This window comes from Pipra filicauda, unplaced genomic scaffold (genome assembly GCF_003945595.2).
Source record: "Pipra filicauda isolate LSUMZ 115617 unplaced genomic scaffold, ASM394559v2 scaffold179_size1759329_pilon, whole genome shotgun sequence".
NCBI lineage: Eukaryota > Metazoa > Chordata > Aves > Passeriformes > Pipridae > Pipra > Pipra filicauda.
The window spans coordinates 988327-1013117 of NW_024104286.1; the positions used below are offsets into that span (position 1 = coordinate 988327).

The 24791-nt window shown below is 39.2% G+C and overlaps 1 protein-coding gene and 2 long non-coding RNA genes across 3 annotated transcripts; 2 read left to right on the forward strand and 1 right to left on the reverse strand.

Annotated features, from left to right (window-relative positions):
- The first annotated feature begins 664 nt into the window (after positions 1–664).
- LOC120322978 lies at positions 665–17275 on the forward strand. The gene is made up of 4 exons (XR_005563006.1): positions 665–824; positions 1476–1555; positions 2166–2305; positions 17203–17275. It is a non-coding gene; the product is annotated as an uncharacterized LOC120322978 (long non-coding RNA).
- CUNH3orf85 (chromosome unknown C3orf85 homolog) lies at positions 14288–24587 on the reverse strand. Its single transcript, XM_027744253.2, has 4 exons — positions 24539–24587; positions 17230–17378; positions 16927–17012; positions 14288–15142 (listed from the first exon to the last, which is right to left on the reverse strand). Exons 1-4 carry the CDS (start codon positions 24585–24587, stop codon positions 15064–15066), a joined length of 363 nt encoding a protein of 120 aa, XP_027600054.1. The 3' UTR covers positions 14288–15063.
- On the forward strand, positions 19656–21966 carry LOC120322979. The gene is made up of 3 exons (XR_005563007.1): positions 19656–20285; positions 21037–21185; positions 21758–21966. It is a non-coding gene; the product is annotated as an uncharacterized LOC120322979 (long non-coding RNA).
- Positions 24588–24791: the final 204 nt, after the last annotated feature.

Below are 24791 nucleotides of genomic sequence, written 5' to 3' on the forward strand. Positions count from 1 at the left end.
ACCTAAAATTCCCTTCTTGCAGTATGTTTATTATTATTATTATTATGTTAAATTCTGTTAGCTAGTTTTGCAATATTAGCAACATTCTCCACACTGCCCTCCAAATTTTTAAAGCCACAACTTCTTCAGTGAAATGAAGGAGCATCTCCTACCGGCATCTCCTTTCATGTGAGCATTTTATTTTACAGTTTAATCCTGTCTTTAAAAACTTTTTCTCCTTGATTTATGCATCCTTTGTCCTCCTCTTCTCTGTAAATCAAGGGCCCCTTCATGGTCATCTTTTAGTCCCTTGATAAGCACTAGAAAAGGGAAAAAGACTTAAAGTACTATCTAAAATCATCACTGACGGCACGTGAGGTAGTGATCCTTGAAATGAGCAGGGCAGCTCAAGTTGAGAGTTACAGTCCCTGATCAAAATCCCAAGGAAAGCTCTCCATAGCTGAAATCCCTCTTTGCAACTGGAGCAGTTATGGACAGCAAACTGCAGCGTAGTGGGTTGTCATGCTCCAAGTTACTCTATTTCAGCTCTGCTGAGGTAACTGTCCTCATGCTTACACACAGCATATGTGAAGTAGTGCCACTTATTTTGAGCTTTTGTCATCTGGAGAATCCTGGGTCCGTGTTTGCTGAGTTTCTTTATTTTGCTTTTCCTTGACAGAGAGATTGGCTTCCGAGAACAGGATTCACACTAGTCTGTTAGCACAGCACAACATTCCATATGGCCACACACTCCTCCTCACTGTTTACAAAAGGTTGCCACAAATGAGTTGATGTGTTCATCCATTTCCTCTGAAATCCTGAGAAGAGGAGAAGCCCTCGCCTGGGTAGGATGGACATGAGATACAGCTCCATGATGCACAGCTTCTGGGAAAGGGACTGGGGCAGGGGCAGAGGGTGAAATACGACCTTGAAATAGAGCTATTGTCACAAATCCAAACCTCAGCACTGTATGGGCTGCCGTGAAGAAAATTAACTCCATCCCAGCTAGACCCAGTACACACACCAGGGATGTTCAATTCACAAAGAAAATAAATAAATAGCTCATTCCCCTGACCTTGAGACTATCCACAGCAGCCCTACTAACACCCCTGCGAGATCCCAAATCAACTTGTCCATTTTCTCCAACATGTAGTGCTGGACATTTTCTACAGGCCAAATTCTACCCTAACTGGTGACACCTGTGCAAACACACTTAACAGTGGGGTCTGAATCAGATGGGACTGATTTCCTGATGATGTTTACCTAGGGTCATAAATGGGCAAGCAGCAACAGCCTCCTTCCCTCTGTAATGTGGCCTCAGTAACTTGGCAAGCTAGAAAAAAAATTACAGAGAAGTTTCTAGTCATGATAGTCTGCTACTATGATGGTTAAGGGGGCATGGATCTTCAACAGTAAAAATAATGATCTTAAAGCAGCTCTTCAGAGAGACAGCCTACTTGGAATAATTTTTTTCCCTTTTTTCTCTGTCTCCACAGGATGCCTTACATGAGGAAGCATAAAAATACTAAACACATGTAAACTCGTGAGCTGGAATTCTCTGGCTCCAGTTAGGCATGTAAGTCAAACCTGAAAATAAACCATTTAAAAAATAAGGCCTGTAGGGAAGACAAAACAGGTGTAGAGTGGCCACTGAGAAAATCGTTTGCCTGTTGTTCATCTCCTTTAACACCTGATATTTCCTGAGGGTTTCCTGGGATCCGTCAGGTTTGCCTTCCATGTGGGCCTGCTCTCCAAAAGCCTTCAATGTAAGGATCCAGAAAGAGGAGCTGCATAACATGAGTCCTGCTGGCTCCATGTAGAAGGATGCTCTGTATTTTTTCTTCCCCAGCATTTGAGAAATAGCAAGCACTAGTTAATATCCTGAAGCTCTCCTTCAATATTAATTACTAATCAACTTTAAAAAATAACATCCCTGACTAGAAAAGATAATAGGGTTGTGAAGACCATGTTTGGTCCAGTGGCTTACAGTTAGCCTTTTTTTGTGTCGTTTGGATTTTTTAAGTTATTAAATACTGCATTAGTAGCTTCATTACACCTCAATTTCAAGCTGCTCTCAGTTCCACTGTTTTCTGTAACTCTAGAGGTGGCATTTGCATAGGGCAGGATGAAGAATGTTACTCACAGGGTTAATTCTCTTTTTATATGCTTCAATGTGTCCATTGCAGGGGAATTAGGCAAGGCTGGAGGAACTGCAAACCAGAGCCAAGTGATGATTGATCTCTGTCGCCTCTTTCCTGCTTTTGTCTCGTGCTCTACAGATGTTCAGCTGTGTCAAAGCATCTTCATAACTTCTCCAAGGCCAAGGGTAAGCCTTCATCGAGAACAGCATTGCTTCACTTTCTTCACCTGTAGCTTTATTATACAGGTGTACCTAAACACGTATTGTTGAAGTCATATCCCTGATATGTTATGGTTCAGGGAAATGCCTGCTCCAGCCTGCTGTGGACTTGTGCCTGCAAAGATCCTCAGAGCTGGAAAAAATGTCAGGGCTGGATGGGAGTTCAAGGGTGAAGTGACTTTTCAGAAGAAACAGAACACTGTGAATTAGTCTGGAAAGTGAATAATTTGAGGTTAGTTTTCTGTATGTTCCTGTGCTGTTGCTCGAGACCATCTTTCTGTGAGGTCTTGTGAAGAAGGATTGTGATTTCTCTGCAATGAACATGTGGTTTGTTGAAGGAATCACGTATCAGGAGTTTCTAATGTGACAGCAGAGATCCAGGGTGGGGTGAAGAAGTCCTTTGAGTTTGGGGGGGGTTTTGTTTTCCTTTTAACAGTTGATCCCTTCAAAACAGTATGGGCTGATTTATTCATCTGAACTGATGTCAGTGGTATTCTGTTTATCTACTGAAAAAGTGCAGCTGAAGCTGCCACAGGTATAAGAAGAGCTTTTCTATTTTAAGCACCTGTCCATCAAGTGTATTACCATAAATTCATTTCAAGTATAGAGATCATTAAGTCACACCTTTTCATCACTATCAAATTAGATTTGGATGAAGAACATTGACATAAGACTCATTGGTTTTGTCATCACTTCTAAAGCAAACACCTTTCCTATCTCTGCATAAAATTTAAGGCAATACAGTTGTGTTCTCAAATATAAAGTGGTTTGCTTTTTTTTTAAAAAAAAGAAAAATCTGAAGGTTTGGATGTCAGCTGCTCTTTCTTCTGTGTGTGAGAAACCTGCTTATCAACTGGAGAAAGTAGTTAACGTGGCTCTTGCATAATGGAGATACTGATCTTTTATAACTGCTTTTAAAAAATTAGTGCTATGCAGGATTCTTTCTTCACCTCAGACATTTGTTTTTGACAAAATGATGATGGGACTGTACGTAACACTTGAACTGCAGAAGAAGCACTATCATTTCCCAAACAGGGCATGGGGAATGCAAATGGCAGTCTAGAATAATGAGCAAGTGTTAGCTAATTATATTTTACCTGTGCCTGCTTTATTCTGATTCTTTTTCCTATTTTAGATAGAAGACTAAGACATGGATGAGTTGCTTAAAATTAAAATAAAAAATAGAACCAACATAGTGCTTTCATCTTCAAACTCAATTAAAAGTAGTTACCATTTTTTAAAAACTTTTTCAAGGCAGGGAATTGCAAGATTACACTTTGCATGTTCTTACAAGTTCCTTTCTCTTGGCACGCAAGCAAGTTGCCAGTCATCATAGAAAATGTTTTGGCAGTATCTTTCTGACATTTTTGTGTGGGAAGTGTAAGAAGAAATAGGGAGTTCATTCTCTACTGTAACTGTTCTTTCAAGAAGTGATTTTTGAGGTGGAGTTGCTTTCTGAGAGCTAAGCAATGGGAGTTGTCGAAGATTTCCAAAGGGAAGAATTGCAAGGGTTATAAAATGGCCTTTAAAAATATATATTTATGTAATATTTTTACTACCTGAGCAATAGCCTGTTGTGAACACTTATGTGCTGTTCATGACCTTTCTTCTACCCAACTCCAGTCTCCTAGAATACAAGTTCAGTTCCTCAGATGCCTTCAGTGGGGCTTTCCTGACTTGTGCATGGGTCCTTGGAGCCCTTTGGGTCGGGAACAGCAGGGAAGCCAGAAGCAGAAAGGAGGAGTGATGCCTCCATGATGGATATTGCCTCCATGATGGATATCTCCTCCATGAGGATACCTAAAAGGCCTAATAAGATAGATTTCTTTGGAAACCAGACTCTGCACAAATCCTGCAAGTTCCAGTGAAGGGTGGGTTGTCACCACTTCCTCTGACATCGTGGGGCCCCCCAGCTGCAGGTTGAGCTGCCTCTACAGAGCCCCTTCTGGCTTCCCCCTCTCCTGTCTGGGCCAGTGGTAACACACACCAGGTGATCACAAACACTCTGCCTCTTGTTTAAAAACCACAAACCCTGATTTGACCCCATCCCAGTCTCTTCTATCCATGCTGGCATGAAGTCTGTTTTTGCTCAGTCTCAGGCCTGCAAATAAGTGAAATCCCACAGTCCTGCCCCAGTTCCATCATCAAGTAAAGCTCTGTCATGGGGTGATGGCACTACCCATTTCATGGCATAATTTTGGGAGTTACCCCGTGCAGGGCCTTGATGATCCTTGTATCTTCCAACTCAGGATATCCTGTGATTCTATGACGACTTCTTGCTTCCTTCTGCCAGGAAGGCAGATATTTACAGCAGTGGCTGTGGCCACACCTGTAACCCCAGAGCAGGACCTGAGCCCCTTTTCGAATAAAGGCTGAAATCTCCTCTGTGATCTCTTTCCACCAGGCTTTCCTTCTTCCATTAATCCTACGTAAGGAAGGAAGTAGCACAGTGACACACTGTTATCACTGCTTGTGTAATGGCAAACACTGCTGGGTGACTAAATTGCTCGGTCTTTCCCAAGTTAGCCTTGAGCCAAAAAAAGAAAAAAAAAATACACAAAATAGACTAATGCAAGTCGCAAGAGGTAGGAGAAAAAAAGGCTTTTAGAAGGACAGCGTGCAAACTGATTTCTGGAAAAGAGTGCTCTGTGTGCAAGATCCTTAAACTGTGAAGGTTTTAAAGGGCACAGTCACAGTTCTGCCATTGAGGAGCTGTTGGACTGTGGCAAGATGCAGCCCAGCTTCAGTCAAAGGAAACTTTGAGTCTTGCTTCAAGCTGATATGAAATTAAACGTCAAAGGCCCAGGACTGTTTCACTACCTTGGAAAGGAATAAATGAAGAGGAGTTTGAATGCGAGAAAGTCTTATAGTCATGAAACAGTTGGCATGCAAAAGGGATTAGTCCAAAATCCAGCCATTTTTTGAGAGAAATATTTTCCAAGCCTTCTAGTTCATTCATTTTTCCTATTTAGTTTCTTTTGTTCGGTCATTGTCAAATGATAGTACAATAATAGATTATTAAGACAGTTTCAGGGGGGCATTGGAGCATTTTTGTGTATGTCTGTGGTTTTGTTTTTACTGCAAGCTAAGCATTGGTCTAAGGAAATAGAAGGAGAGTCAATCCGGATCTGTCTTCCACCTACTTTGGAATCAAAGCAGAGAGCTGAAGAATAACATGTATCTTCAGGCTCTTGGATTCCAACTGAATTAAAATCCTGTGAAGGGCTTATCTTTGTCAGTTTACTGCCCTCCTCTTGTGCAAAGTGAAAGGTGTTTCTTTAATTTACACTGTAGTGCTGTCAAAGGCAGGGGAGTCATTTGTTGCCCTATTTGGTTGATGCTGTTATACCCGAACTTGGTACTGCTGGTAGCTCAACAGCAAATGCTGATCATCTGGTTTTATTGAGGTGAAGACAGAGGTGACTAAAATCAAGCAGACATATGTAGACATGTGAATCTCTGTCAGGGAAAGTAAGAAAATTGAGATTAGTTCATTCTTCTCAGCCTTGAGCCCAGATGTTAGACATGTTATTGATCTTATACTCTCACGATAGGCAGGACTTCTTTGTTTAATTATTACTTTTTCCTGAACAGAAGCTAGTGTGGTCATTTGACTTCTACCACGCTTTTGCTAAGAAAGTTTGGATCAGATGATCCTTGAGATCCCCTTTCAGCCTGCTATTCTATGATTCACCACTTAAGTTTTAATCTTCCTGGTTTCAATGCCTTAAAGCTACTATTTCACCCTAAAAAGTGATTTTGTTTTGTTTTTTAAGGCCTTACTCGGCAGTCCCCTTTGACACCCTCTCCTTTACTCCTGGGTGGCATTTGAGCCTTTCCTGGCTGTGGAAAGGCTCTTTCCTTTTTCATCGTGTCTGTCTTTAGGCCCTGTGAGTTTCCAAATCCCATGAAACAGGATCAAAATCACAGCCTTTGCTGTGACCCCCGTTCTCCTCCACCTGTACATGCTGTATTTTGTCTTTTCTCCTCCCCGCCCTCCTGCTCACTGTGCCCTTTCGCATGGGATGCCTGGACACTTGGCTGCTATCTCACAATCACTTTCCACACAAACCATGTTCAAATGAACTCTGAATGAAAGAATTCATCTGCAGCATCTGAAAGGGAGAACAATGGCGCAATTATTCATTAAGTTTGGTTCTGGGGAAATTCAAGGAAATTGCTGCAAATCTATTGAAACTACATTTAAAAGGTCACCCTGTGCTTTACTATTTCCAGCTGCCTCATACAGACACTTCCCCTCCTCTGTGCTCATATGTGCCCCAGCAGAAGGCTGCATCTGGCAGAGAGGAGCTCTTCCCAGCCCAACCCACTCACTCCCATGGATGATCCGCTTTCCTGAAAGGAGGCACGCTTACTTTTCAATTCAGTTTTTCTTTCCAATGTGTTCAGGAAGCTGTGTTTCCACTAAAGAAGGTCTCACTCTCCTTTTTGGAGAAGAAGCTCCAGGAATATTTCTGTAGCACATTATGTCCCATATTTGGAGTTTAAACTAGCTTATTTAACTGTTTCTGGAGCTATCAAGGAGTAACACCTCCATTTTCCTCTGCTGTTTTCCCAGACATAGCAACATTAACCTCTCAATGTGAAATGTCTTTATCTCCTGAAATTTCTAGTACTGGATTGGATACCAGCTCAAAAACTGACTACAACACTTGTCCAAACCTCAGCATCAGAAGAATACATGCAGCTCACTCTTGAGACTAGGTATGATGGCAATCAGTTGATTCAGGTTGATGATTGGCTGACACTTTGGAGGGGCTTTAGAGAAGGTGTTAGTAATGAAATCCATGTTTTGTCAAGTGATGTGTAGAATGACTTTCAGGACTGCCATCATCTTGCAAGAAGAAATTCTTGAGTACTGCTGTGTAGTTTTTAAAATTTTAGGCTCTTTTGGTAAGAATCTTTCTCACTGCTATGATAAAGTTAGTGATTTTAATTCAAACAATCTGGAGCTTTATAGGACAAAATGAAGCTCTGTCCAGAAGTCATTATAGCCTAGAGAACCACTGGTTGTGGGTGTCTCTTTTATAGGCTGTTTCAATAACTCATTTTGCAGATTTAAGTTAATTTCATAGCCTTTTGATTAACTTGATGTCCTTTGAAAGTGCTCAAAGTATTTACTGCATAAATGTGCCAAGTGTGGCCACAAGACTGTGGGGTATTGCTAAAAAACATCTCTACTAGAACACAAAAGGGAATTCAGGGAATTCAGATGGCTATCTATGCATATGTAAGTAAAAATTCAAGTAACCTGCCTTCATTTTCAAATTTCACCTGGAGTTCAAGTGGCATGAGTGTCCATGCATGAGTATTTGTGTCTGAAAATTTTAATTGTTTTTCTGCTGGTCAGTAAAATGTGAATGTCCTGTAGGAGCTGTGTTCATTCCACATAGAAGCAAAGACAACACAATATAGTCCGCTGTAAAAATTGCATCTAGGCACTCTAGAGTAAAATATGATTCTGTGGTTTCCCAAAACTGTAATATTAAAAAAAGATGTAGAAGCTGTATAATTAAAATAAATACATAAAACCAACTGAGAAAAATAATTTTGATTTTCTTGAAGTTATTCAAATCTTCTTCAGTGATGTCGAGCCCCAGAACAAGATGAAACTGGAAAACTGAGCTTCATTCCCTAACGATACACTGCCAGCCTATTAATGGATCTGTCTATTATAGTAATCATTCTATTCTACCTGTGCAATCTTTGCATGGCTTCATCACTGTCCGGTGTTTCTACTGATGAAGTACCTGTGCAACTGCTATTGATAATTATTTCTAGAGGCACAGTCTGGCACTGCCATACCAAATCAGCAGGACATCCATACATGCTGGAAAAACCTCAGATCTCATTTCCACCTTCTAATTCTATGACACTTCCCAACCTTTTTCGGGAAATCCATGTTCTCACTGTGAACTGTTATGCCATCTTAACAACCAAATTTTCTGTGTTCAAAAAAAAAATCTGTGGTATATATTTACTTGTATTAATGCAAGTTTGGAGAACTCCAAAGCCCACAGTTAGCAATAACTGATTGGTTCCTTCTATCTAGGACACTTGTTTTTTATGCTATCTAAGAAATGGGAAAAAAAAAAAAAAGAAGAAAAATAATCAGGCATATATATATAGCCTATCCTTGAGGAGACTTTCTATAAAACTGTTGTGTAGTCACAAGTTAATAACAATCCTGTCACAAGATAATGAGACAGAAACACTTATAATCCATTATTTGCATTGGACGTAATGATTGGTAGTGCTGTTACACATTGTATGATCTTGTACTAGAAAGGTAATGAATTCACATCTGTATTCTTCAGTACTGTGAGCCATTTTCTGTGAGCCTGAAGCATACATCCTTCAGGATGCCCAATTTTAGAGCATGGTAAAATCAACTCTTTAACTTGATTGAGTCCTGATTCTGCGGGACTTGTAAGAGATGACATATCAGTTGTATCAGGGTCAAATGCAAAGGACAGATCCAGTCTTTGCCAGCCAATTTATTGACATAGATGAGCTACTTTCAGTCTTTGCTCAGAACCAGAACTGACAATTTCAAAGCATTTCTCTGAGAGTTCCCTTTCTGGACTAATAGTAGCCGCAGTTTCAAGATAACAGATTTCAGGGCAGATTAGTTCAACTTGAAAAAGATTCAGAGAAAACTTGGGTTGCCCAGGCTATCCAGGGAGCTTCTGATACAAATACAGTTTTCTGCTATTGGTTCTCCTTGGAACTCATTTCTTCTAATCACCTAGCTACAGTGCAGATGATTGCAGTGTTTTCTGTGTTAATCTCTACTTATTCATTAAGTGTTCTTCCAGAAGCTGATTTTAGGGGAGTGCACCTAAAATTTTCAGCATGCATTGCTGACTGTCCCTTCATTTCTAGACATGCAATTTTACATGTTGGATAAGACCTATAAAGGAAGTCTTTGCCCATCTCAAATAAGTCTCTGTGCTCTGTTGACACTGCTCCCACTAGTAATGTAACTTCAAAGCTTTCACTGTGGGAAAGAGAGATCGTGTGCACAAACAATTCTCTGAAAACCCTCAGCTTCCATTTCTGGTTTCAAACTAGCATGCCCTTATTACAAAGTCTATTATTTCAGGGAAAGGGACTTTTTTGTAATTACCTTATTTTGTAATTGTTGCTGAATATGCTGTTCCTGATACAATTGACCTGGTAGATCAAGACAGCTTAAACATTTTAGTGAGGCACAGAGTAATCTTTGGTTGCTATAAACAGTACCTGTAGTTGTACTTTGGCTAGATCTAATCCTTTGGTAATTATTGAGGGAATGAAAACAGACCTTAGCCTGGAGCAGAGAGGATGAGACAGGAATGGGGAAGTGTTAACCCTGAGTAACGAAAAGGGAGGTTATTTTCTCCTTTGTAGAAAAAATATTTCTGTAGTCCACAAAGTAAAGTATCTCTAATTTAATTGTTTGTACACTTAGCAGAAGGTAATTGTTCCAAATGACACATGAGTAAAAGCATGGGGGCTTTTTTTAATTTTTGATCCTCTTATGTTCTTATGTGGTAAATGTTTATAAATAGTCTATTCCTCATTACTGCAAGGTCTTAGAAATCATAAACCAAATGTCAGTACAGGTAGCTTTGCTATAATGCAATGGTAGTTGCCTTGTGAAGAACCATAGCAAAAATCAGACTACATCGTGCCCACAGTGTAATGTGGGGCTGTACAAGTCCCATTCCATCAGAAAGCTTGTGGTAGATCTCTCAGCACTGAGCCTTCTACCTGAACTCCACAGCAAGGGTAGCACCATAAATACGTCAACATAGACAGCAAGAGGAAGCAGCACTCTATAGTTCTCAGTGCTAGGTTCAACCAAAGCTGGTTTAAAATTGCAGACAAGATTCTTTTTAAGTCATTCTTCTAAATAACTACCAAATTAGTTATATTTCAGTGCTAAGCAGCAACCGCCAACACCCATGGTTGTCTTTTTAAACCGCTTCCTTTCTGTGGTTGTTTTCTTGCCCTTAGATAGTCCTTCCTGCATTTTGAGGATGCTGGACTAATGCATTTCTCATTGCACCTTGCACAGTCAGGCCTTGGATTTATGATGATAATATTGACAGCAATTGTAAGGATGTTTTTTAAGCTTTCCTTGAATGAGCTCTCTGTTGCACAGCAGCTTTCAATCACAACCAGGACATAGTTGAATTATTCAGATAGGATCACACATGCTTATTCAGTTCTGCCAAGGAGGCAGTGACTGGCATGAAATCACCTTAGCAGCGACTGCTATGAGCAGGAGTAAGTAGCTGAATAGAAAGTGTCACTCCAAGCTGACTGTCTTGTAATATCTCGTAGAGAAAGAAGCTTTTGCAGGTTGACCCTAGAAGGGTGAAATACACCAGGCAGTCCCTGCTTCCTCCTCCACCCTGTATGGACTGACAATGGCATAGGTAAAGCTCACTCCCCTAGGGAAGTGATGGTTAAATTCTCATTGCAAGTCTCAATGAGTATTTGTTTTTTCTCTGAGGTGGTCAGCCACAGCACTCAGCCTGCCTAGTGCTGTGGGAGGATGTGACTTCAGTTTGGGCTCAAAGGGGACTGATCACCTTTACAGATATCCAGCTTAATACCACCCGCCTCTCATGAAAAGAATTGTTCTTCTTTTTTCCAGCCAGTGGAAATCAGACTCTACAGGTTTGATGTCACTATGTTTGAAATACATGTCTCTTAGCAGTTTTGGGGGCAGAGCAGTAACTATTGATGTTTATATTATTAACATAATAATCACATACAAAGAATGCTTATTTCCTGGATGAACTTTTCTTTTTTTGGATAACTTTCTATCTTTGCATTCTAACTACCGATCTCATTGCTTCCTATGGATGATCCAAAACACAGCAGTTTATTTTCCATTCTACATGAAGTGGTTACAGTAATGCACCTGCCTCAGGTGGGTGGTTTGTATATTTAATCAGCCAACATAAAATTGATTTGAACACAGCTCACTTTTACTGGCAACTAGCAGCAGGTATACATTAGATGGGTATTTTGTCTCAGCTGTTCTGGCTTAAATTAAGAAGATCAAATGCAAAGAAGGGACATAACAGTAGTGTGATGCATTAAAATCACTTGGGACCAGGTTCAATCATATGAATTACAGCAGTGATGAAGTAGTGTGTAGAACTTTCATTGAATACCAGTTGCCAATGTTCTGTTTGAAGGAACCATTTCAGATCATAAAATAAATGGTTCTTTTTCATTATATGCTCACCCGTCCTGCTGAGTTTATAGAAAACAGTGTATCTTAATACTTATCCCATATTAGGCATTTTTAAATGGTTGTGTATAGGTTACTTGGGTTCTACGGTTGCCCCTATTTGCTCTGTTCAGAATGACTTGTTTCTCTCATTAAAAGAAAGCTCGTGGAGTATTAATCTTTTTCCTCAATTATTATTGGAGGCATGGGATTTCTTATTTCTCCTGTGGCGTCAGACTAAACTTGAATCTTTCATCTGTTTCTCTCACAAAGCAAGGCTCCCACAATCATGTTGTCTCAGTAGGTACCTGCTTATCCCCTGTGTTTAGCCACAGTAATTTTGTAACCTGTGGGCTGTTTTCAGTTCAACTTGACAGAGCAGCAGAGATTGCAAAGGCAGTTTGGTTCTTCTAAACTTCGTAAAATTAGGGATAGAAGAAGCTGAGGGAATGGGCAAGTGGTCTGACAGAAGAAGAGGCTACAGCATAATTCAGACCTGACTTGGCACTTCCGTGGAAGTAAGGGCCTTGCCTGGCAAAAAGTTTCTGCTGGAGCTAGAAATCACCCATGAGATATTTGAACATCTTGATTTTTGTCATTGTGTCGACCTTAGACAGTCACTCTGTTCACATGACTCAGAAAACATTTGGAAACTCAGACTGCCTGGCAGATATTCTCCTGCTAACAGGAGATCCAGTTAACATCTATACAGAGACAAACATGACTGCAGTTTTCTGTGACTCCTCTTCCTCTCTGCTTATTTGCCCTCTCCCCCAGGACCTCTGTTGTCTCTAGACTCAGGGAGCTCCAGTGTTTGTGTGGTTTAGGGGCTTTTTTCCTCAAAAAAATTGCAGTACTCAGAAACTACTTAGAGAAACTGCTCTCCATTGCACCAGAAGCAAAGATACTGTGTCCTGAGGTCTCTACTTCCACCCCCATGATCAGCATAGATATACTTGAAGTTCTCTTTAGTTTAGCACTTTTCTTTGGTTTTGTCATGGATAAGTTACTGCCTGTGTATCTGTGCTGTGTAGAAAAAGCACAGAGATAAAACCTGTAGGTGGCAACATGAAGATGTGTTAGAAAATGCATAAAAGAAGGGTCCGAAGTCACTTGTGTTAAAGTGCTGAAAGAATACGTGAAGGGAGAGCAAATTCACAGGGTAAATATTTTTCCGAGTTATTAATAAATGCAAATGGAGGTATTTAATATTCAAATGCTGTGAAAGCCATTTGCTCATTGTCATGAGTGGCATGTATTTCATAACATGAAATAAGCACCTCATCCTCCACCGCTACTCATGCGTGCACAATCCTTCCCATTTAATTCAGCAAGACTAATTATCTGAATTAGTGACATTAGCTTGAAGCTATGGATTTTCAGATTGAGTCTCTGGCTTTCAGAACAACTTCTTTAAAGGAATTAGTCATGTCTAAGTACAACAGAACTGTCAAATTGCATCCCCTGGCTTTGTCTGATGTTTTTGTTGCAAAGCCAGCCTTATGCAAGACTGTCCTCATGGCAATAGACAGTGGTTATTCCAATTTTATGGCTCTGACAACCCTAAAATGGCTCATAAAGGTTGGGCAGTTACCTCACTAGCTAATAGCAGATGATAGCTGATAGCACTTCATTTTACCTTCCACCTCATTATGGACTTTGTCATCCTCACTCCAGGGCTGTCTGCTATCTGTCTGCAAAGCAACTCCTGAACTAATCCCCGTTTTGGTTTAACTTACCATGCAGGTATAAAAACTGCAGCTAATTCGCAAACAGGTCACAAACCCCTGCCTTGGCAGCAACATCAATCAGAGAGGCAGGGCAGAAAACAGCAACACTTCAGGAATGGGTGCAAAAGTGGCTTGGGCATCACTGCCTGTGGAGCTGCAATATCCCTGGGACTAGCAAGGTGCACAGCTGGAGCAGGTGCATCTTTTGAGTTTTACTGGATATCCATTAAATAAAAGGGGATGCTTATCCTTACAGTCCTGCATTTTGCTATAAATTGTAGAGTTTCAGTAACTCTGTCATGCCTGCACTGTTACTGAGGAAAATATTGGAAGGTTTAGGATCTGGAACACTAGCTTATCCAAGATTGAGCAGCAGAGAGAAGGGGGACAGAAGAGACAGGCCATGACTGTGTTTAACCAGTGAGGTCTTTAAGTCTATACATCACTTGTCACCCCTTATCTTTGAATGAACTGTTCGTAATTAGGTAGTGTGACTGAAGATGTAAAATCCTACATGGCAAATACTAAACTTGCACCTCATTTATCTCTTTCAAGGGTTTAATGAATTTTCAGCTTCAGCTAATGAACAATGGCAATTTCAAGCCCATTGTCCTATACAGGGAAATTAATAATGGCCTAAGGAGCCTAGGAGCATGGTAGAGATTGCCAAAAAAACAGAAGGTGTGTTTCTTTTTAAAAGATCCAGCATTAATTTCAATTTTTTTCCAATCACTATACAGTGCATATTTGCAAAGAACACTGAAATCACAATATGCAGAATCTTCTCTTGGGGGTAAAAAGTGAGCAAAAATTGCCTTCCTTCACCTACCCTGTTATTATAAGGTTACCATACACCTTGTTTTACCCAACAGGTCCTCCTTGTTTATGCAGAAATTTTGACCAGGGTGGAAAAAGCTTTTAGTTGTTACCAAGATATTAATAACACACAAAAGAAATACGGCAGCCCAATCCTTTATTCAAAGATGTTCTTAAATAAGGTACAATAATTAATAGGAGCCAGGAAAATTCCAAACTCAAGAACTTGGCAGAAAGAACATTTGTCATCACCATTTTTTTTAGAAAAGGAGTAGTGAATGTTTCCATGAATTCCTAACTCCAGGGAGTAAGAAAAAAAACAGCTCACAGTAGTAGCTGTGGATTCAGCTGGTTTGGGAATTCAAGACCAAGTACAGAGGTTTAAATAAGGAAAGCAGAGCATGGACATGAATGGATGTATACTATACTTCCTGCTATTAATTTGACCCCAGTACTTGAAAAAACAGAAATGCACCTGAAGTACAGAACTGTACATGAAGCACACGTGCTCTACATCTCTTACCCACCCAAAATGACTGGTTTTCATTTCTTACTTGCCTCTCAGAAATGTAGCTAAAGGAAATATTGAGAAATAAATATGTGGTTTTCAGTCACAGAAGCAGGAATGTACATTTCAGAACAATTGTTTAGTCAAAAAAAAATGTTTTACCTGAAAACACTGTATTTTTTTAAACTCAATCTGCTAAAAGTTCATTATTGTTTTTGTTAAACTTCTTATTCAATTTACCATGAGTTAGATCTTAGTTCTACTTATGAATATAAAATATGTAGTATTTATGCAGAGAATTAGTGTATTAATTTTGGATTTAGACAGTTGGGTGAGATAAAGTCATCTTATCAAATACATAATGGCAAATACATAACATGCCGTATCCTAACATGGCCAGATACAAGACATGTAGGATTTAATAGCTTGTCCTTGTCTGTTGGTGGAGGTGAATCCCAGACTGCTGTAGCAGGTCCACATAAGATAGGATGTTGTCACTAGAAAAGATGGAATAAATTGCTTTTAGAAAAAAAATCACAAAATTAATTTAAAGATCATATCAACAGCTACACTCTTCAGATTTGTATGCTTTTGCAAATGTTTTCTTCTGGAAGTACAGAACCAGATTCCTGCATATGCTGTATAGGCTTGCCATCTCAGAATTATCACTAATCAGGAACAATAAGGTTAAAAAGAATTGTTCTACTTTATCCATAATGTTTTTTGTAACTTCTAGCTTGATGTCTTTGCTGCTATATGCCTTCATAAAAACTCTGATACCAATTTCTGTCACATTTGCATTGGAAAATTTATTTCAGTCTGGGAGTTAACTAGGCTTGCTTTGAAATCATAAACGTGCTTCGGTGGGAGTGCCTGTGAATGTGTTTCTGTAAACTGGCTTTAATCCTGTCATACAGCCATCATTAGGATTATCATTCTGGAGGCATAACTCATCTTGGAGTATGCCTGGCAGCTGCTGTGATCAAAGCCTTCAGACACATGTATCCAACAACTAATAATTATACACAATTAGGTGTTTTCTATCTCAATAATTTTTCTGATGGAAAAGACGGTGGGGTTTTTTGCCAGAAAACTGTCTTCAGGTAGTTTCAGATCTTTCATAAGGCAGAATTGAGTGCTTCTATCCAAGAAAGCTGCCACCCATGTCAGTATTAGAAATGATAAGAGAATAATCTGGTGCTTCCTTCCAGTTGCCCGAGGTTTAGCAGGAGGGTAGGGAAATCATGGCTTTCAGCTATTCTTTCCTACTTTGCTTCTGCTCAGAGTGAATGAAACTGGTGTCACCTTTTAGGCAGAACAGTCCTGCAAAGCTCAATCTGAGTCTCTCCAAATCAAATTCTTATCTTATTTAAAAAAAAAAATCTTTTGAAAAGCTACATTTCAAAAAGAAACTCACTTTCAAAAAGAATATTACTTTTAAGTCAATTAAATTTAAACCATATTCAATTCAAAGCATATTATGAGAAGTTTACCTATTTTCCCATTGGTGGTTTCAGTCAGAGTGATCAGATTGCTGTCTTAACAAGTATTTTAAGCACTGAAACTGTGTGAGTTTAGTTCTACCCACTCTTGTCCATTTCAAGGGACTGCAGTATCTTCATATGAAAAGTGTTCCACTGGAATAATGTGTGTATTCTACCTCACGCTTGTCCAGCTGAATCATCTAGTAATTATTCCTTAAATCTGACAAAATTTTGTCCCAAAAATGTGTACAATTTTAGCACAGTCCTAAACAATTTTTCTGTGACAGTTTGAGACACTTCATTTCATGTACTCTTGTGCAGATCTATAAATACTGCTTTTACCAACTGCTATGTCTAGTTCTCTTTTTGTTCTGCCGAGGTTTTATTCTACACTGAATACAGTTTTGTTACTGGAATAGATGGAAGTTTTTATCTTTTATTTTTCTCCTCAGGAATTGCTTTCTGTCTGTTTTTTAAATCAACTGTATTGAGGCAGTTTAGCTTCTGTGGAGTTTTAAAAGGATATATATTCTTTAAGCTTTTACTGAGTTCTCCAAAGCATAATTAAAAAAGAACCTGTCACAATAAAAATGACTGTATTTAAATAACTATTAAACTTGGACAGTAAAAACAAATCTTTAATTTTTCAGGACACCTCTTATAATTGGGTCTTTTAATGTGTCATTATGACACCATAAACCAATTGCCAGCACTGTTATATGGGTCAGTTTTACTTACTTAGGTACACACATACACTCCAAGCCTATGAAATGCTCTGTTGAGAAACCCCATCATACTTGGATATTGAAGGATTGAAGGCAAGAGGGTTCAAGTCCATGTAGTACTGTGCTGTGTCTCTCAAAGCTGCCCATGATTCACTAATCTGAAGTAGATAAAAACAGGAAAGAATATTCTCAGCTTCGATTTTCAATAAATGCAGTGTGTGATCAGTGGGCAGACAGGAGTTACAGACAACCTTCCCCGTGTTGATAAATCAGACAAATTTCCTCTTTTGCCCCAAAACATTTATGTGACGTGTTGAGTCCACACCTGTACTTTCTCTTTTTTAATAGATGCTGAAAGATGATGGAAGAAAATACCTGTTCAGCCACAGTGTATGCCCATGAATTCTGGCTGCTGCTTGGGTCCCAGGAGCTCTGAGAATATGGTATGTGTCGTTTAAGTCGTATGAATTGATTTGCTGATTCTTCTGTCAGAAAAGGTGATCCAAGGACACCTGAAACAGAAGCTGAGAAATATTTGTAATATTATAAAAATATTTTAGAATGTACACTTCAGAAAACATGCTTATATCCAAGGTACATGGGTTTGGACCTGTAGTTTATTTAATAGAAATCAAAGATGGTCCTACCTTAGGTTCTCAGAAAGAAACTTCTTTTTTTTAGGCCTGAAGTTACTAAAACAGGTGCTCTAAATCATTATTTTGCTGTTGAATTCAAAGTAAATAAAGTTACAGTCTAACTAAGACCTTAATTGATTTTTAATACAAGATTTTGTGACAAAAAATCCTCTTAGACTGGAATTGCAATAGTCTCAGGCATGCTGAGAAGCCTAAAATTTTTTAAAAGAACTCTAAACCTACCTATGAATTTAACTACAGTTTCTAAACCTCCTGGCTTATATATAATACTTATTCTTATTAGTATCAGCATAGAAATTGCATACATGGAAATTACTTGATAAACAGAAGGTATTGCAATTCTAATCTTGTTATTGCATTGCTTCAGATAGCTTCTGAGGTCACCACAGATGCAGAAGGACTTCTTGCAGATCTTCCTGAAATAACCATTCTGCCCAAGAAAAAGGTTTGAATTCCTTGTCAGCTTCATATGAAAGGCCCTGGTACAGGAAAAATCTTTTGTTTTTTATTCTTGTGTGTTTGAGACGTAAGTTAATTTGGGGCTAAACTGGTTCAAAATAGCATATCAATTCAAATCATTTTTTAATTAACCATGATTAAGTTGGAGCTTGATACCTCAGCCAAGCTGAGACCACCGTCTGTAAACAACTCTGCTCCAATTTAGGGAAGTTTTAAATGGACACCTGGGGGTGACCTGCACATAGTTGGTACAGATGGGCCAAGAACTCGTATTCCTGTCTATTAGGTCTTACCATAGGAGCTCAGCAGGGCAAGCTATCACCTCACTCACAGCTCTCTAATGACCTTATTTCTGAATTTCTATGGGGAAAATCTAACTGAGGATGTCAAATGTCTGCTTTCCAGTGCAATGATCAGCTGAATCCAGTTCACTTGTAATTATTGTCGGCTTTCCTGATCACCCACAATATCATTGCTCATTAGTTTTTTAAATAGAAGAAAATGTATGCTGAATGCATAAAGGTAGAAGATAGGTGAGCTAGAGAGTTTGCTGTTCTCTTTCCCTTTGTTTGTTGTCAATGCCAAAATTGCTGTAAAAGAAGGCAGGGAAAAGCTTGATTATGCAGTAATGAACAAAAACAAAAAAAAGGAAATGAATGTGCTTGTCATCTTCACTCTTAACAGACATCAAATGGTACTTTAGAAAATTTACTTAGCAAGCAATGAGAGTCCCAGTAGTTCCTTCCTACTTCGGTTTCCTCATATTCCAAGTTACTATAATCATAAAATGGAGGTAGAAGTTTTAGGTTAGGAAGTTTTCCAGGAATACCATGTTCAAAAATGTTACCAACTCCATGGAAAAAAGTAAGTTCAGACATTTGGTGTGAAGACTCATGTGTGAACTGCTCTCTCCCTTAGGGAACAGAGGAATAGCTATTTCTGTACTTCAGAAAACAAGATTTTGGCCTGGGGAAGAAGAAAATATATTTCATGCATATGTCTATTAAGCTGCTATACTTCTCTTCCAGAGCTGCACAAGAGAAAACTAAGCTTGTGCCAATTTCAATATTTCTCTGGTAATTTACTATTTTCCAATAGAAAAATCTATGATCTGTTAACTTCTCTTTAGTGAATTGTGACTTTGGGATTTTTTTTTAATATTAAATATTTTGTAAGCTCATTATTGCATTTCTGGACTGAGATAACTGAACTGGGATCAGAAATTGGCTCAGTAACAGGCTTCTACTTTTGTTTAAATGTCTATATAGTTAGTAAGGGCCATTAAACATTAAATTTTATCACCAGTGTGTGCTCTGGCCTTCCAGATTTAAAGTAAACTGGAAAGAAAAAAGAACCTTAAGCAGCTCTTCTTCTTGTGTTTCTTTTCCTCATTGCCAGCATCTTCAAAACATGAGCTTGTAATTCCGCTGATGGGACAGTGAGGTGTTGTCTTCACTACAGTGCTGCAGAGCTCTGTATCTTAAAGATATTATTATCTTTCAATTTGTAATAGTCTGCTCTGACTGCACCTGTATCCAGCAAGAAATGCCTTTCCCAACTATGCTGAGTATTCCCTTTGATTAAAGTGCACTTGCCTGCTCTGAGGAGAGGCAGGTGTGTCAGCTCTGCTCTTGGCTTCTCTTGTCACTGTTGACACCCAGTTCTTGTGCTCCTCTAGTGGCAGTCTCATCTCCTTTCACCTCCCGCATTTAGCACCTGTGAGCAATCTCTGCAGGACTTTTCCCCAGCTGCTGGGGCACTCCAAAGATGCATAAGTACCAGAAGAAATGAGGTAAGTGCCTTTATATTCCAGCTAATCCTTGAGGCTTAGCTCATTCTCTCTTCATCTTACTGTAAAACGCATTATAAGACTATGAACAGGGCAAAATTCATTCACCTACAGAAAAACTCTAGTGAGACCATTTATAGTGAAACCAGAAATGGCCCTGCTGGTCTTTCCCTCTGGCTGCATGGACTAACAGGGTTGCACGTTTGCTTGTGTTCTGGTAGAGCTCTAATGGAGACCTGGGGGCATCAGATCAGATGTCCCCATCTGAGTAGGCCCTATGAATACAGTGCATAGTCTTCATCAAATAACCTATGTCTTGTTTAAGTTCCTTGGACTGGGTGTAATTTTTCCCCAGCTTTTGAACATCTTAGTAAAATATTGTGGAAGTGTTTGTTGCTCGGGTCGGTGCTTTATAAACAGACTATTCAAGAAGGACTGCAGCTCTGTCTTGTAGAAGATTAGCACACAAACAAGGAGAATGGAATCTCAGAGCATCTGGATGTGAGACTAGAGGGAGTTAGGAGCAGGTGGGTAATGTTAATGAAATGGCTCACAGTGCATGAAGTTGAACCCCAAAAAGATGAAAAATTTCAAATTGTTCTGAAACAGTTAACTCACTGTGAAAAGCAATCAGACATATTGTAAGTTAATGTTTTTATTCAATACCATTTTCCCTCTTTTCTCTTAGATAAATATGTTATTCGAAAAGCACATTTAGGGGTAAATGGCCCAGTGGGAAAATAGGAGGAAGGTGTGTGGAGGGTGAACTATTGCAGAGGTATCAGCTGTTACCAGTTAGAATGTTTCCTTTTATCATCTCTAGAAGATTCATTCAGTGTTCTCATATGAAAAGCAAATTATAGAAAAATTGGCTGGTTTTAGCAAGCAGATGCTTAGCTCATGTAATTATTGCCTTCAGCAGATAGTTTTGTCTATCCTGCACACCTAAAGAGATTGTCCAGAGGGAAAACTATTAGTAATCATTTCTGCTACGGTGCCTTCTGAGTATCTAATTTTGGATTACTGTGATCTGATATAAGACTAAACTTGAGAGAAGGGAGATGGTGGTAGAACCTTGGCATCTTTGTCAAAAAAAGAAAATGTTTGTTTAGCATTGACTATAAAAACTGATTATGAAAAGCAAAACTGATTATGAAAAGGCATACTTGGAATGTCAAAATAAAAAATATTACAGTATAGTAAGCAAACTGTACTTAAAATATAAAATCAACCTGGAGAGATCTTAAATCATTGTGCATTAAAATCTCTTCATACTAGACTCAAATGGAAGCATAACCGTCTTGTGCAAGGATAGGTTTCTAGAAAGCAAGATATTTAGCTGGATGCAAACAGAAAATCTTCACAGGAAGACACCCATTTCTATTAGCTGGATGTACAATGATCTACTTCATCACACAGTCAAAAAGGTGAGTATAAGATTAAATTTTGACACATCTTCCTGCTTAGGGGCCTATTTAATTGATATACCTTTTCTTTTTTAAAAGCTAAGCAGCATGAGCCCTTGTGTGCTTAGCAGTCTGGGGAGAACAGGCAAGCCACTATTTACACATCTAATGGTGAAGTTAAATGATAGGACAATCCTTTAAACTTGCTTTAGTATAGGATATACTTTAGCCTCTCCTCCCCACCCGAGAAACTTTTTTATCTAGCAGTATTTTATAAGTGGCGAGAAGCAATCTCAAGGCTTAGGACCAAAATTTACCACTAGTGTGCATCTACCACAGGGAAAAGAGGTTTATCTCTGATTTGCTGTGATATTTAAAAAAAAAAAGTGACAATTACTTAGCAGCACTTCAGTTACTCTCTGTGCACATTGTTATATAAACTGAGACTATTTGTTTCTCCCTGGTTTCTGTTGCAAGTTTCTGACAACCTGAAAATCTATTGCTGAAGTTAATATCAATGGAATTTAAATGTCAAAAGTTTGCAATTGTTCTGGTTCCTATTCTTTTAGTCTCATAACTCTTCTTATTATCAGCTTAGGTGACTGCTCAAAATGTCAGCCCATGGGGCTGAGGCTGCCAGTCTTATCAGCACTTTAGGACAGAGTTTGGACAGAGACTAAACTTGGACAGAGCTAAACTTCAACCTTGCTGAGGTGGCAGGAGCTGACGTGTTGGGAACTTTGAAAAAGTAAATCAAATGCTGCAGCTCAGGTGTGTTTCTTAAGGTTAGCAATGGGACAAAATGGACTACCTCCCCTTCATTCTTCAGCTATCTAACATTCTAAATTTAAATTCACAAAGTCAGACCACAGAACTTGGGATGAGGACTCAGAATACCACAGCACAACAGCACAAGTGCTGAAAAACAGGTGTGGAATTAGCTGGTTTTCTCCTCACTCAAGTATTTCTCCAGGTTATGTGGCACTTCATCGAAATCAAGATGTGATTCTCTGTCAGTACTTTGTATATATGGCTGGATTGCAGAAGGGATAGACTTTTGGATTCTGCAGGCCACATCTGGCCCAGGCACCACCTTTTTTCAGTAGAAAAGTCTTACAAAGATTACATTAAAGTCTAACACCTGCATATTGCTTTTTCAAATGTTAAAAAAGAAATGTGTGTATGTACGTTGGCTTTGAACCCCACAGTGTTTGGATGTTAACAGGCCTTAGAATAGAATTAAATCAGTCAGATTTGCTAATATCTACTAATTTAAAGTCACTGATTTTTAAGAACTTCAACACTGTTCATATCATCCAGTCTTTGAAATTTTGGTCTCATCTGTTTATTTTCAAAGCTTGACGTAAAGTAGTTTTTATTCCTTGACAACTGTAATTTTAAATCACAGGACACAAGAGCTCTATGGTTCAAGAGATGAGAGCTCAGTCATTTAACAGTTGTTAGAGCTACAGCATCAGCCTCATTCCCTCATCAGCAAAAGCAGAGAAGTTACAGACACTTAAAGCAGAATTAACTATTGAACATAGTTCTGGTGTGATGCCAGGGGTCAGGAAAGTTGTCACATATGGGTAAATAGCAAGGCAATTCGGCAAAAATCCTAGATAATCCTAAGGAAGGAACTACTTTCACTGCAGCAAAATATATTAGAAAAAAACATTGGTCTACTCAGTGGGCCCTGTTGAAATTTCCTTTCTAAACCCATGTGTGGCTATCAGTTTAACCTTGAATGAATGGGCAAGACACCCCCATCAGACATCCAAGAGACTTTAGTTATTATCCCAGTGCCAAGAGATCACCCTCATACTCCATCCCTTGCTGCTGCACTCTGCAGAGGCTAAAGGAAAAGGTCCAGAAAGCCTATTTCCAGAGATGCGACTGTGGTTTACTATGAGGAGTGATTTATAAAAGCTGAGTTGAGGGCATGATGAAGAGTCAGATTCTTATTGTTGCTGAAAGGATTCACAATTAATGAAAAACCTGAACTGTTTGTGATCAATGAAAATTTTGAGAGTTCATTAAAAATCAGTAATAAGTAATTCTTCCTGCCTTTTGAAGAATAGGAACCTGGGAAAGAGGGAAAACAAGACTACTTTAATCTGCCTTATGTCTCTTGTGTTTCCCAACAAAGTCTTCCAAAAGGAGGGGCAGCAAGCTGCTGTACTCCCCGTGTGGCTTCAGGTGACACTGCGTCATGATGGCTTTCAATGGAAAGGAGGTGAAGTTCAAGATAGATAAGTACCCAGGAATGGTCCAAGTTCAGGTGCACAAAGATCAGGAAGCACAAATAACGGGAAAAGAAGGTTTCTAGGTTAGCTCTATCTTGCAGGAGAGAGAAAGTCTCTTTCCAACTCCTTACCTTCCTACAGAGTTTCACTGCAGCCAAAACTCAGGGTCGTGTGACAAGGAAACTAATTTGGCCCAAAAGAGCGATTACACCTGGCTGTGGTCCCAATTCAGAAAATACCTTTTTCATTAATTCATGATTAATCATTGGCTAATTCTGTCTCCCTCATTTTGCCTTAGCTGTTCACATCATTTATTTACTGTATGTGTATTGGAGCACTCAGATCTAAGAAATGCTTTTAATGCATGCATGTGGACGGAGCATCTTTCTATGATGCAGGCAATCACCTGAGAAGTCAAGTCACTGCTTTGTTTGTTCTAATTTAGTGAGAAATAAATTAATCTTGCAGCATGTGCATCACTGATCATTGACTGTACCAGTGTGCGCTGCTTTGGGAAGAGCATGTGACAGCCCTGCCTCATCCATTTTCCCTCTGGTTCAAGTTTTATAGGTTGAACCTTGATTGTAGGTGCCCTGGTTACAGGGTACTGTGAAGGATCGTTGATCAGACAGCCCGAGTGCTTTAAAAAAATTAGTCTCCTTAAGCCATTCAAATTAGGCATCCCAGAAATCATTCACAACATAGATCATTTTGGGTCCTTATAAATGCATATGAAATTGTTTCATGTAAACAGTAAATGTTGAGATCAGAATAATATTTAGGGAAGATTCCATAGAAACAGCATTAAGCTCTTTTTACAATTTTAACAGTTCAGGAAATCATCCTGTAAAAATGCCTTTCAGTCAGAAATGCATCCTCGCTCCTTATACATCAGGATTGAGCGGTTAAAGGCTCAAAAGTAGTCACGAAGAGCAGAATCAAACTGTATTTCACAGAATTTGCCATGCAATCTTGTGCTCACCCACTCTCCCATATGTCCCTGCTGCAGTGATTTCCAGTTAATTCTCTTCCATCAGTGCTGTTCTGGTGGTGACACAGGGGGTTTTGCCAGCTGACTATTTAATAAGCCAGAAGGGAATGACATGAGACAGGATGCCAGGCACTTACCTGTAAACAGCAGAGCAGACACCAAAATTTGAAACATTTTCAGAGACATGGCAAATTATTCAGAAAGGGTTTCCTTTGTAAAGTGAAGACAGTGACACAGTTTTATACTTTGTTATCTTTAGGTTTATAAATCATTCACCAAATACGTGTAAACCGTTGGTGCAGGCAGAGGGCAGGGTACAGTGCTTAGCTCAGATTTGTCCTATATGCCTCTGTTTGTACACTTTGGACTTTGCAAGCTGAGCCTCTAATG